The 15,421-nt window shown below is 38.0% G+C and overlaps 1 protein-coding gene across 4 annotated transcripts in view; it reads right to left on the bottom strand.

Moving 5' to 3' along the window:
* The window catches only part of TTC39B (tetratricopeptide repeat domain 39B), a 198,678-nt gene that overhangs the window by 35,418 nt on the left and 147,839 nt on the right, over positions 1-15,421 (bottom strand). For all 4 annotated transcript variants that reach the window (XM_045509927.2, XM_045509925.2, XM_045509928.2 and 1 more), the window contains 2 exons: positions 12,262-12,329; positions 9,221-9,285 (listed from right to left, as the gene is read on the bottom strand). In XM_045509927.2, the coding sequence (XP_045365883.1) occupies positions 9,221-9,285; positions 12,262-12,329 (133 nt within the window). The remainder of the gene's footprint in view (positions 1-9,220; positions 9,286-12,261; positions 12,330-15,421) is intronic.

Genomic DNA, 15,421 nt, shown 5'->3' with positions numbered 1-15,421 from the left:
ATGGAGAAATTACAACAAACAAAATAGAAATACAGAATATCATACGAGAATATTATGAAAAACTATATGGAACCAAACTGGATAACCTAGAGGAGATGGACAAGTTTCTGGAAACATACCGTCCACCAAGACTGAATCAAGAAGAAACTGACCACTTGAACAATCCGATCACTAGAAAGGAAATAGAAATAGCAATTAAAAACCTCCCTACAAATAAAAGTCTAGGACCAGACGGCTTCACTGGGGAATTCTACCAAACATACAAAGAAGAACTCATACAGTCCTTCTCAAACTCTTCCAGATGATTGAAAAGGAGGGAATACTCCCAAACTCATTCTATGAAGCCACCATCACCCTGATACCAAAACCAGGCAAAGACGCTACAAAAAAAGAGAATTATAGGCCAATATCACTGATGAACATAGACGCCAAAATCCTCACCAAAATTTTAGCAAATAGAATCCAACAACACATAAAAAAGATTATACATCATGACCAAGTAGGGTTCATCCCAGGGACACAAGGGTGGTTCAACATACGCAAATCAATCAGTGTAATACATCACATCAACAAGAGAAAGGACAAAAACCACATGATTATCTCAATCAATGCAGAAAAAGCGTTTGATAAAATTCAACACCCATTTATGATAAAAACTCTCGCCAAAGTGGGTATAGAGGGAACTTATCTCAACATAATAAGCTATATATGACAAACCTACAGCCAGCATAGTACTCAACAGTGAAAAACTCAGAAGCTTCCCACTAAAATCTGGGACAAGACAAGGATACCCACTATTACCACTCCTATTCAACATAGTCCTGGAAGTCCTAGCCACAGCAGTCAGGCAAGAGAGAGAAATAAAAGGGATCCAAATTGGAAAAGAAGAGGTAAAAGTGTCACTATATGCCGACGACATGTGACTATATATAGAAAACCCTAAAAGGTCCACACAAAAACTACTAGAGCTGATCGAAGAATTCAGCAAGGTAGCAGGTTACAAAATTAACGTTCAAAAATCAGTTGCATTTCTTTACACTAACGATGAATCAACAGAAAAAGAAAGTAAAGAAACAATCTCCTTTAAAATAGCACCCAAAGTAATAAAATATCTGGGAATAAATCTAACCAAGGAGGTGAAAGAATTATACACAGAAAACTATATACCATTGATGAAGGAAATTAAAGAAGACTTTAAAAAATGGAAAGATATCCCATGCTCTTGGATTGGAAGAATCAATATTGTTAAAATGGTCACACTGCCCAAGGCAATCTACAGATTTAATGCAATCCCTATCAAATTACCCAGGACTTATTTCACAGAACTAAAACAAATCATAATAAAATTTGTATGGAACCATCAAAGACCTAGAATTGCCAAAGCTTTACTGAAGAGAAAGAAAGAGGCTGGTGGAATAACTCTCCCAGACTTCAGACAATACTATAGAGCTACAGTCATCAAGACAGCATGGTATTGGTACAAAAACAGACATGTAGACCAATGGAACAGAATAGAGAGCCCAGAAATGAACCCACAAAATTTGGTCAACTAATCTTCAACAAAGGAGGCAAGAATATACAATGGAATAAAGACAGTCTCTTCAGCAAATGGTGTTGGGAAAACTGGACAGCAGCATGTAAAGCAATGAAGCTCGAACACTCCCTTACACCATACACAAAAATAAACTCAAAATAGATCAAAGACTTAAACATATGACAAGATACAATAAACCTCCTAGAGGAAAACATAGGCAAAACATTATCTGACATACATTTCAAAAATATTCTCCTAGTAGAAATAAAAGCAAGAATAAACAAATGGGACCTAATGAAACTTACAAGCTTCTGCACAGCAAAGGAAACCAGAAGTAAAACAAGAAGACAACCTACAGAATGGGAGAAAATTTTTGCAAATGAAACTGACAAAGGCTTGATCCCCAGAATATATAAGCAGCTCATATGACTCAGTAAGAAAAAAATTAACAACCCAATCCAAAAATGGGCAGAAGACCTAAACAAGCAGTTCTCTTAGGAAGACATACAAATGATCAAAAGGCACATGAAAAAATGCTCAATATCACTAATTATCAGAGAAATGCAAATCAAAACTACAATGAGGTATCACCTCACACCAGTCAGAACGGCCGTCATTCAAAAATCCACAAATGACAAATGCTGGAGAGGCTGTGGAGAAAGGGGAACCCTCCTACACTGCAGGTGGGAATGCAGTTTGGTGCAGCCACTATGGAAAACAGTGTGGACATTCCTCAAAAGACTAGGAATAGACTTACCATATGAACCAGGAATCCCACTCCTGGGCTTGTATCCAGAAGGAACCCTACTTCAGGATGACACCTGCACCCCACTGTTCATAGCAGCACTATTTACAATAGCCAAAACATGGAAACAGCCTAAATGTCCATCAATAGGTGACTGGATAAAGAAGATGTGGTATATTTATACAATGGAATACACTCAGCCATAAAAACCGACAACATAATGCCATTTGCAGCAATATGGATGCTCCTGGAGAATGTCATTCTAAGTGAAGTAAGCCCGAAAGAGAAAGAAAAATACCATATGAGATCGCTCATATGTGGAATCTAAAAAACAAACAAACAAACAAAAAAACAAAGTGTAAATACAGGACAGAAATAGACTCATAGACAGAGAATACAGACTTGTGGTTGCCAGGGGGGCGGAGGGTGGGAAGGGATAGACTGGGATTTCAAAATTGTAGAATAGATAAACAAGATTGTACTGTATAGCACAGGGAAACATACACAAAACATTATGGTAGCTCACAGAGAAAAAAATGTGACAATGAGTGTGTATATGTCCATGTATGACTGAAAAATTTTGCTGAACACTGGAATTTGACACAACATTGTAAAATGATTATAAATCAATAAAAAATGTTAAAAAAAAGAATATATGCTAATACGATGGAATACTACTCAGCCATAAATAAGAATAAAATAATGCCATTTGCAGCAACATGGATGGACCTGGAGATTGTCATTCTAAGTGAAGTAAGCCAGAAAGACAAAGAAAAATATCATGTGGTATCTCTCATATGTGAAATCTTAAAAAAAAAAAAAAAAAAGACAAACGAACTTATTTACAAAACACAAACAGACTCACAGGCATAGAAAACAAACTTATGGTTACCATGGAGAAAGAGGGTGGGAAGGGATAGATTGGGAGTTCGAGATCTGCAGATACTAACTACTATATATTTAATAGATAAACAAGTTTATACTGTACAGCACAGGGAACTATATTCAATATCTTGTAGTAACTTACAGTGAAAAAGAATAAGAAAGCAAATACATGTATGTTCCTATATGACTGAAGTATTGTGCTGTACACCAGAAATTGATACAACATTGTAAACAGACTATACTTCAATAAAAATAAATATTTTTTTAAAGATTATATACTAAAGTGATAACAGACATAACCACTGGGTGGTAAGTAGATGGGGTATGTGCGTATCTGTGTGTGTATTTTAATATTTGCTCATCCATGTTTTCTGATTTTCCAAAATAAATATGTCACTTTTGTGATATTAAATAATTATTTTAATTTTTTAATGGAAGACCAATGCTGCCAAAGGTATGAACAAACAGACACATTCATGTACTTCTGGTAAAATGATGGTTATAGTGCAGAGGTTGGCAAACGATTGGAACATATCCACAACCATTCATTTACTTATAGACTACAGCTATTTACACCCTGCAGTCAGAGAGTTGAGTAGCTGGGACAGAGATTGTATGGCTCACAGGCCTAAACACATACTGTCTGATTTTAAGAAAAAGCTTGCCAACCCAATTATTCTTCAGAATAATTTTGCAATATATATAAGAAATTTTAAACTCATGCATATCTTTGTCCCCCCAAAAATCTAATTTTATTCTAAAGAAATAGCATAGATACACACAAAACTTGACCTATAAGGAGAGACACTGCATTACTACCCATAACAAGACTTTGTAAACAAACTAAATAGGCAGCAACAGGAAAACAGTTAAGAAGACAGTTGCATGAGTGCATACATTTATGCATACACACAGGGTACATCCACATAATGGAATACGATGCAGCCATTAAAAGCCATGATGCATCAAAAATATCTAATGACCTAAAATTTTCTGACATGAGGTGAAAAAGGAAATTTCAAAATGACACAAAGTGGCTAATTTCATTATATAAAAAGATAATTACATATGCTTATATACATGCATTAAAAAAGTCAAATGTCAAAACATCCACAGGATGGTAGGATGTGGATATAATGTTCAGGGTTCTTTTCTTTCTTTAATCAAAATGTAAATGTTCTATTTGATAATAGATGATTGTTACAAAATTTTCACATAATATGGAGAAAGCCTAAATGTCCCTACACAACCACCTCACAGAGAGCTGGTCACTATTAACAGCCTGGTACATAATCTTCTAGTTGTTTTTAAGCTTTGCTAAGAACACAATCTTTAACAAGCACAAATGGGAACATATTGTATATACTGTTCTATAAGCTCTATTGATGATTTTCCATGAAAATTCATGAAAGCTGCCTTATTCTTTAACAAGTGCATATTATTCCATCCTATGGAATAATTTATTTAACCAAATTCCTGTTCTTAAATATTTAAGACATTTCCAACTTTTCACACTATAAACAATGCTGCTAAGTGTGTTCTTAAACATTCATCAAGTACTTTCCCTACATTAGGTACTGTAACTATAGTCATACCACCCTAACCGTCCTTAAGGTAAATTCTCAGAAGAATTTCTGAGATCAAAGGTGATGCATATTCCTCATTTTGAGAGATACTGCAAGAACATCCTCCACAAAAGCCCCATCACTTTAGACTTCCACCAACACCAACCTATGAGTTTCTCACACTGTCATTTGCCCTGAGTCACTTATATCACATTTCCGTCTGTATTTTTTATTATGGTGTATTTCTGCCATGATGGAAACTTAAATGTTTATTTGGTCAAGTCAATCTTCTATGGCTTCTGATTTTACATCACACTTTAAAAGGCCTCTGAAACTGACATCATATATCTACTAATATGATGCACTGAGAAGGATACAACACAGCATTGCTTCTGTGGTATTCTTGTCACACATACAAAATCTGAATCTAATCATGAAGAGACATTAGATGGGTCTACACTGAGAGATGGTCTAAAAAGTAACAGCCCAATATTTTTTTAAAATGTCAAGGTCATGAAAGACAAAGAAAGACTGGAGAACTCTGAGGGACTCTTCCAGATTAAAAGAGACTAAGGAGACATAACAATTAAATACAACATCCAGGATCCTGGACTGGAACCTGGACCAGAACAAGGACACTGGTGGGACAATTAGAAAAATTTGAGTGAAGTCAATAAAGAAGTTAATAATGTTGTATCAATGTCAGTTTTCTGATTTTAATAATTATACTACAGTTCTATATGATGTTAATATTTATGTGTCAAAAGACTATATAAAAATTCTTCGTAAAAATGCTGAAATTATTTCAAAGTGAAAAAATTTTTAAATAAAACAGAAGTTTAAAGGCCTTTGTACTTTAGGACTATCAAAATACTTTCCTATGTTTCTGCCTGTACTCTTTTAAAAATATTTTAATATTAAGTCTGTATGGAATTTAGCTTTTATAGTCTTTTTTTCCAAAATGAAAAGTCAATTTTCCCCAAATCATTTATTAAAGTATGCATCTTTCCCCACTGTTTTTAAGAGACTTATGTATATACAGGTTTTTAGTACACTTTGAATTCCCAGGGAAATGTGTGTGTGTGTACACAGAAGCACATGCACACATGTGCACATCAGCATGCCCACGTGCATGCGTGCAAACACAGGCACACACTAATTCAAAGCCCTATGTCCCACTTCATTGATACATATTTCTGTGCCATTACAAGACTATTTTAATTCCTTCAGTTTTTAAGTTTTGATGACTGAAAAAGCAATCAACTTTTCAACATTCTTCTATAACTTCTAAAAAATATTTCAAGAGGAAAACGAAAAACAGTATGTCAGGTTCCCAAAATCCCATCCCCCTCCCCAAGAATTTTGAATGGAATATAATTTTATGAAATCATTTTGAGTAAAAGTATCTCTTAAAATACTATATCTTGTTTCTGCTTCCAGTAATGACAGCGTGGCTCACATTAGATTCCTTCCTGCAGATAACAATTTTAAATACTGGATAAAATACAAAATACATATATAAAATATATTTGCAGGCACTGGAAAGTGAACAAAATGTACTGGGAAACTGGAGAAGAATTAAACTTTGAAAGAAGGGAATAACACTTAAAGGGACTTTATATTTATATGGCTGATCACCTATAAGTGCTCCCCAGTATACCCCATGTAGGGTTCCTAGAACTTACACAAAAGCCACAGTTTTATTGTCTTAAAAAGGGGTGCAGAGCTCAAAACTGCCAGAGTAGCTATAAGGGAATGGGCAAAATTTCAGATAATAGAGAACCAAAAAGGAAGGAAATCCCAAAATCGGTATCAAAACCCCACTGAAATTCTTGTCTGACTCGTGAAGTATGTGAACACTGGGGAGACTCCAAAGAAAAGCAGGGCCAAGACATAAGAATCTGGAGATCGTCATTCTAAGTGAAGTAAGCCAGAAAGAGAAAGAAAAATACCATATGATATCACTCATATGTGGAATCTAAAAAAAAAAAAGACAAACGAGCTTATTTACAAAACTGAAACAGACTCACATAGAAAACAAACTTATGGTTACCAGGGGGGAAGGGAGTGGAAAAGGATGAATTGGGAGTTTGAGATTTTCAGATACTAACATATATAAAATAGATAAACAAGAAGTTTATACTCTATAGCACAGGAACCATATTCAATATCTTGTGGTAACCTATGGTGAAGAAGAGTATGAGAACAAATATATATATGTTCCTATGTGACTGAAGTATTGTGCTGTACACAGAAATTGACACAACATTGTAAACTGACTGTACTTCAATAAAAATATATTTTAAAAAATAATGAAGATAAATAAGAGTGCTCTCAGAGAACTGTACTATCAATTTAAATTTCATATATAGGATAAGAAGTATGGTTTCTATATTGGTGAGTTTTGATGATTCAAGGTATTAACATAGTAAAAATGATTATTAAAACAAACAAAAAAAGAAATAATGGAACCAAGACTTCAGATGCTGCCCCCTACTGGAGAGTAAAAGTTGGGACTCAGTCTAGTCAAGTTAAATGCTTCCTAGAACAAAAATCAGCACTCTTCTGGGAAAGATAACAGAAACTAGAGCCTCTACAATGCATCACTATCTAGTGCACAATTTAAAATTATTAACTTGAGAACAGAAAAATATGATACATAGTCAAGAGAAAAAGCAGGCAATAGAAACTAACTCCAAGACAGCCCAGATGTTGATATAATATCCAATATGAAAAAAAATATTTCCTTCTTAAGTGAACAGCACCTCAGTGATCTATTGGACAAAATCAGTCTGACTATCATGTAATTGGAGTCTCAGAAGGAGAAGAGTGAGAAATGGAGCAGAAAAATATATTTGAAGAAATAATAGCTACCCATTTCTCAAAGCCACACTTAAGCACATCAATCAAACTGCTAAGAACCAAAGATAAAAGAGTCTTCAAAGCAGCCAGAAGAAACAACACATTACAGACAGGAAAAATAGTAAAAATAACAGATGACTTATGATCAGAACAATAGAGACCATAACATAGTGGACTGAAAATTTTAAAGGGGTGAAAGAAGACAAAGGAAAAATGGAAACCTTGTAACTCAAGAATTCTATACTGAGCAAAAACAGCCTTCAAAAGTGAAGGCACAAATAATGATGTTCCAGGTAAATGAAACAAAAAACTGTTGAAAGCATGCATTGCAAGAAATTCTAAAAGAAATTCTTCAGTCTGAAATCATAGAGGAATGAATGAAGACCACAAAACATGGTAAACATACGGGTAAATAGTGAAGACTATGACATAAGACTCTTTAAAGCAAAAGTTTAACACCACACTATGGGGTTTGTAACATACATAAGTGTACTATCCCAAGAAAAAGACAACAGATGGTACGTGACACTATACTTTTGCAAAGTTCTGACATTTTATATGCAATGGTACAATATTAACTCTGAGTTGACATGATAAATTAACAAGGCTATTATAATCACTAGAACAAACATTTAAAAAATTAAAGAGGGCTATAGCTAAGAAAACAGTAGAAGGATTACTGGAATATATATGCTCTTAAAGCAAAGGAAGGCAGAAAATAAGGGGGGAAAACCAGTAAGGCAAAGAGAAAAAGGCAAAATGATAGTCACAAGTATAAACATATTAATTGTCACACTGAATAAAAAAACAAGACCCAGTTACACATGCTTACCCAAAAAAAAGCAACTTAAATATATAAAGATAGGTTTAAAATAAAAGAATATATACCAAGCAAACACAAATTATAAAATAGCATAAGTAGCTATATTAATATCACACAAAACAGATTTCAAGACAGACTATTATAAGGAGTTAAGTAGGAACATTTCATAAAGATAAAAAGGTTAATTCACTAGGAAGATAAAACAATTAAAAAATATATGAGCCTAATAACAGAGGTTCTAAATATACAAAGCAAACACTGACAGAGTTAGGGAGAAATGGATAACCCCAGAATCAAAGTTGAAGATTTTTAATACTGTAAGTAAATAACTGAACAACCCAATAAAAATCAGTAAGGATACAGAAGATATCCTTAATTGATATCTACGGTCCCCCTTAATTGAACATTTGAGTCATTACAGAAATTCAACTGGGCAGTGCTGTTCTAGAGTCTGGGCCGGAGACATACCTGTCATCTTAAATTTACAAATTGTTTTTAGGAGAGAGAAACTAAGATTATCTAATCAGGAATTATGTAAGTACCCTTCTTTTCAGCTATTTTTCTCTTAAAATCGCATTTAAACTTAAATTCTGTTGTTCTACTGCATTGAATACATACTCACTAAGCCAGAGATCAAATGCACTTTTACCAACACCAGATTAAAAAACCCTAGTCACACTCATTGAGAACCTGGAGTACTAAGTGGTATCTAGTACAAGAATCATTTAAAAGCCACATGAAGGTGGTCCAAAAGGTACAAACCTCGTCGTAAGATTTTTTTAAATAAATCTGAATTTTTAACTTACTTATATATTTGGTAACTTGTTCTAATTTTGAGTCCACCTTTGATGAAGTTGATCATATTTTCATCCTGAAAACAATTAAATAATTAGATCATTTAGCAAAAGAGTCTTCAGCTGTCCCTATGTAGCTGTGGGATTAGAACAAAACACTGTCTTGAGAGCATGATTTTTAAATTAAAACGTTCTTCTTGCTTTACATTTGAACCACTTTTTTGGTCATTCTTCTTCCAAGTTACAGGACAACAAAAAGGAAACATTTTTTAAATCCTTGTATTACTTTAAGGAAGTAATCAGGGAAGTAATCCTCACTAATCAGGGGCCACAGAGGTTAGTCCAAACCTGCTCTAATCAACATCACCAAATGCTCAGCAGTTTTCTTCTGCGTTCAATGGGATTCAAAACGTTTGACTTCAAGGCTATGCTCCGAGGCCTGAGTTTCCTGTCTGTCATACTCCATGTAAATGCGCCATGGTTCTTTCAAAGGTACTTTAGCAGGCAGTCTGTTTAACACTGTGAGTTTAATTCATATACATTTCCAAACCAAAAGTAAGTGATTTGGATTCTAATTATTGTCACTAATATGCAGTTTTGTTTTGGGGGAAAAAAAAATCATTTCTCTTTGCCTGATGGTCCTCAACCCTCAAACTGGGGCAACTGGCCTAAATGAATGACCTTTTCAGAGTCAGCATTCTAGGATCCAAGAGTCTCTTACTAAAGTATATCAAGCAACTGCTTGAAGGATGTTACTGTAATAAACTCGGTGCTAACAGAAACGGTCCCATGCTTTGTATTTCCAAGAATGCTTTTCTAGTCCATCAGTATCAGAAAGATGCTCTGGAATTTATTTCCTGTGCACTTGAGCATCCTTCTGAAGCAAAAGAAAAACTGATTTCAGTTTGTTAATTTCATTAGGTACTTAAAAATTTAATATTTAAATTACTGCAAGAATTAATAAATATAAAATTCACTATTCAACTTAAATGCTTATCTTAAGGACCCTGACGATTACTCAAGTTCCAATACTTAAGCAACACAGGAAAGAATTGCTTAAATGGGATTACAATCTACCTCAAATAAGAATATTCCATTTCATGATTTTCCAAACATTTGCTGAATGCCTGTTTTACACCAGGCACCCGAAGGCAACATCCAGGGAAAGCAACACAACGCACTAAGGGATGGAGGCGTGTACACGGATGGAGACAGGCGCAGGAGGTCGTGACAGCACAAAGGTGGGTGGGGATGTGCCGAGGTCCACAACAGCCTCCTGGAAGCATCAGTGCTTAAAGCCTATACACACATGCACGCGCGCACACACACACACACACAAAATGATTAGGAAGCAACCAGGTGAAGTAAGGCCAGGCAGATATGAAATTTGCAAGCAGGAAAAAAAAAAAACAACAACCACAGGGAAAGGCAAGGAAGCCTTAAAGCTTGCGGTGTGCTTAGCCATCTGTGCTTATGTAATTGAGCACTGCCGCAGAAACCTACTGTAGAGAAGGGAATAACTAAGGCGTGAGAAAGCTACCTGGACCCGTGCCACTCAAGTATGCAACAAACCTGCCAGGAGCATTTGAAGACAGTGGTGAGAGGGGCGTAGGGAATTTGGGGGGCGATACCAGTTTATTTGAAAAAGCCTTCCCCATGTGTGGTATTGTGACACAGAACCACTGCCACAGCCAATGAGGGCTACTAAATGCTGAAGCAGAGCCATGACCAGGTGAGACCGCATCTTGGAGGGGGGCACAGCTGCACAATGCAGAGTGAGCTGGAGGGAAGATCAACCACAGACCGCGGGTCCCTAGGTTGCCGTGCAGGCTAGGGAAGAGCTGACGAGCATCCCCACCAGGACAATTACAGTCAGAATCAGGAGGAAGAGGCAGAGCTGCCAAACCTTCCAAAGGTAACAGCAGCATGACGTGAGCCTGACTGGATATGGAGACATGAGGAAGAAAGAGCCACGGATATCTCCCAGGTGCTGAATTACACGTCCCCAAACATAAAATGAACCTTCAAGTCAATGATTTGACTGCCAAACCCGCATCTGGAAGACACATCAGAAAAAACTGGGGGCCTCCGTGACTAGCATTCTATGTATTGAAGCAGTAAGACTGCCCTTTTCAACCAGCCTTTATAATATGTAGGGTTTTAGGAAACAGGGTCATAGACCAGATTGATTCCATTTTACTTAACCCTCCAACCTAGGAGGTCAACCTCCAGAGACAGAGAAAAGCAACTCTCAGTACAATGTAAAACTCTGAGATTGAGGAAGACTTGCCAGTTTACAGTTGAATTTCGACCCCTTGTAATCTCCACCCCCACTCCTACCCTCACTGTACCCATCACTCATCACTGCTGCCTGCACAGCCATGATGTTAAAATCCGAACGTTTTTTTCTAAAACGTTGGAAGCTACCATGCTGGCGGTACGGGTGGTAACAGTTCCTAGAGGTGAAATTTAAATGTTCCATGAGAAAAGGCTCCAGTGGTTTGTTTAGTCACTTTTTTAAAAGGCTCTTCCAAAGGAAGAAATAAAAGTAAGAAGGGGGAATGAGAAAATAAAGAGGATGGAAACAAATCTGAAGCAGATGTGGAAAGTTTGGTGCTCTCTGCATGCATCACTGAGCTTTGCCGAAGCATCTGGTGCAAGAAGGGAACAGCCAGGGACGATGAAGCCTGCTCTGCCCGGTCACGCCGGTGTGCAGCCGTCCACAGCCAGCAAGCGCCAAGAGGGAGCGTCTCCCCACTCTCACACAGAGACACATCCTGGAATTAGGTGTGGGAGTTGCAAGACAGCTTCGTTAAGAGGCAGTGGTTGCCAACAGACTGAAGTTCGAAACAGACTCTTTTAAGTGCATCTGAGTAGGAAAAAACTCCCTGGGGGTCTTCTTCCAGCCAAAGTTTATCAGAAATAACAAGCATATTTCGTTACAATTCTAAGCTGAAAGAACTGAAGCACTGACAGAATGAGCCAGAGTTTTCCTGTGTAGTGCTTGGCAGGCTTCCCGGGTGATACGGGATATGGAGCCAAACGTTGGTTACCTGCACAAACGTGAGGGCCGCTTTCTGGAGGAGGCACTCGGCATAACAGATTTCGGCATGCATTTCCTCTATTAAAAACAAATAAAAGAATATTAAAGAAAATCCCACATCCACAGGAATTGCTCTGCAATCTTCAATAAAGACTGGTAGATAAATGAGCCCAAGGGAGACACAAAACCCAGGTTGCTTCGGTGCTTCCATTAAAGTGAATGAGGACCTCAGTTCTCAGGCTCTCAGCCTGAGATCTTTCCAGAATGTGTGAGATGGTTCAAGGAAGTCATCTTTGGCTCCATTCAAATCTAACTGCCAAGAGTCAGGCATGTGATGTCAGAGACCCTTACTCAGCTCCTCAGAGGAAGCTAAAATTTAAAAGCACTTTTGGGAAAAAGGGAAACCACTTATTTTTTAACTTAATGGTAACAGGCAAGTTGAACAGTTATAGATTGAAAAACTAACTTCAATCTACTAATTGCAGCTTCTAAAATGTGAAAGCATGATCGTCATGACAATGATTACACACACCGCTAACTTGAGAAGGAAGTAGTAATCCCCTAGGGTTCTATGAAAAAGAACTGGCCCGCACGCCCAGCTCACGGCTCCTCATTCATGGAAGACTTGATGTAGAAAGGGTTAGTTGGCATCAGCACAGCCCTAGGCTCTTTTGATCACTGAGCTATCTAGCACAGGAACGAGGCACTCACAGAACAGCTACGTAAACAGCTATGTACCCCTGGCCACATGGAGTCCCCCAAGACACGTGGCCTATCTTCCTAAACAACCCATTTACACCTGCAGAAATTGGGGAAGGAGGAAACTTTGCATTTTTGGCAAAAACAAAATCAACAGATTCCTGTTTTCCCTGTGGCATGCAAACCGGTGTGTTTTTAAGTAAACGAGCTTGGAGGATTTAGTTATAGAACCTGGAGCTAGCACCTGTCCTTCTCTCTGCTGGTCTCATTCACAAAGCCCAGCTAATGGCATGTCTACTTCATAGCTGAGGACGTCAACGAGGTGCTGCACGTAGAGCTCCCGGTGCAGAGAAAGCACTTGAAAGCTACTTTCACTGAGATGACTGCCCTGAGTCTACGTTGTGCTTTGTGCTAAAAGCTCAGAAAGCAGAACATTTTCATGTGACGCCAAGTCACTGAGAAATAGAGTATTTCTATGTTAATGGGAATGCTGTTGAATCAAACTGGATAAGAACAAGTGCTTTAATTATTTCTCTTACACACACAGGACCCCCCTACCAAAACACACACACACACACACAGAGTAGGACTCACAAACTGGTTCAACTTCCTGCCGTGCTCACATTCCAAACTGATTTACAAAGAAGCAACTATGCAGCTAAGATCTTCCAACAGCACGTGTAACATGGGGCCAACCTCATGACAGACGGAACTCGAGGAGTTACGTTCTGGCAGCACTGACAGCCCTCAGGAACACCTCACCTCAAAGTGTGCTCTGCATTTTCTCAGTGTGCTCGGCGGTGGGGGGAAACCGGGAACTTTTATTTCTACAGAGTCACTTCAGTATCCTCTTCCCCGGCAAATTCGTAACGAAGCGGGAATTGTTCGCAATTACTCACTTTGACAGCCTGCTCTGTCACCCAGATCGCTGGCTGAGGGCACGTGCGGAGCCCCGCGTGGCAAGGCCAGTGGTGCGCCTTTGGCTGCAGACGAGGTGTGTACAGGGAGGAGTGGGCAATGAGCCCTGAAAGGTAAGTCGGGGCTAAATTATGGACAACCTTGAATGTCAGTGTGGGCTTCACTCAGTGGGCAACGGTGAGTCGTTGCAGAGATCTGAGCAGAAGGGCAGATGGACCAGGGTTATGTTAAAGACAGACACACCTAAGAGCAGCACCAAGGATGTAACAAGAAGACAGAGATAAAAGGCAAGAAAGTCTGAACTCTGTATTCCATGTGTAAGGAATCCTCATATTAAACCCCTTTCAAACCTAAGCACTGCATACAAACATCTGTTTTTAAAGGCAGTGTGAAAGCACTTCAGGGCAATGCGCCAGCCATGAGGAAAGAACGGGTGTGTGCCATGTTAAACCCACAAAAAGTTTCAGTAAGTATCCTCACTCCTGCAGACAACCAGCCACTCAAGGATGGAAATGGAAATTATCAAGGGGAAAAACAAACCAGACACTAAACCTCCAATGTTTTGACACGCTCCCTTGAACACAAAGTCTGTTTGGGCTGCAATGACGGCCAAACTCAGTAGGAATAAATGCAGCTTCATTTATAAAAGTCTTATTCCTTCACTCGGGTTGATTTTTATTGGGCAGTCCTTAGCTCTCTAAGTCAGATATTTGGCATTTACGAGTAGGTACCTACCAGAACATCTCTTAATTTTAAATTCCTTAGTTCATTAAAGGAAATGTCTTCATTATGCACTCAAGTGTTAGCCAAGTATGCCTTTAGACATGAAAATCTTAATAAACCTGTAACCAGAATGGGCTAGAAGTCATAAGCTGACTTATTTCCATGGTTTTTTCACTGAGATCTTATTTTTTAAGAGCAGTTTTAGGTTCACAGAAAAATTGAGGGGAAGGTACAGAGAGTTCCCATGTGCTCCTTTCCCTGTAGCCCTTGCATAACCTCTCCCATTACCAACATGCCCCCAAATGGTACACTTGCTACAACTGATGAACCTTCACTGACATCACGATTACCCGAAGTCCATAGTTTAGATTAGGCTTCACCCCTGATGGTGTCCACTGTATGGGTTTGGACAACTGTATACGACATGTATCTATCATCATGGCTTCATATGGAGTACTTTTCCTGCCCTAAAAATTCTCTGTGCCCCAGCTATTTATCCCTCCACCCCACCCCACAGCAACCATTGATCTTTTTAATGTCTTCCTGGTTTTGCATTTTCCATAATCTCATATACAGTATGAAGCCTTTTCAAATTGGTGTCTTTCCCTTAGCAATATGCATTTGAGTTTCCTCCATGTCTTTTCATGGCTTTACAGCTCATTTCTTTTTAGCACTGAATAATCTTCCATTGTCTGGATGTACCACAATTTATTTATCCATTCATCTACTGAAGGAGAAGTTTTGGCAATTCTTAATAAAGCTGCCATCAACATTCATTTGCAGATTTTTGTGTTAACACTAAGCTTTCAGCTCCTAGTTTTGAAAGAAAC

The sequence above is a fragment of the Camelus bactrianus genome, chromosome 4 (genome assembly GCF_048773025.1).
Source record: "Camelus bactrianus isolate YW-2024 breed Bactrian camel chromosome 4, ASM4877302v1, whole genome shotgun sequence".
NCBI lineage: Eukaryota > Metazoa > Chordata > Mammalia > Artiodactyla > Camelidae > Camelus > Camelus bactrianus.
This window is presented reverse-complemented; position numbering and strand designations above follow the sequence as displayed.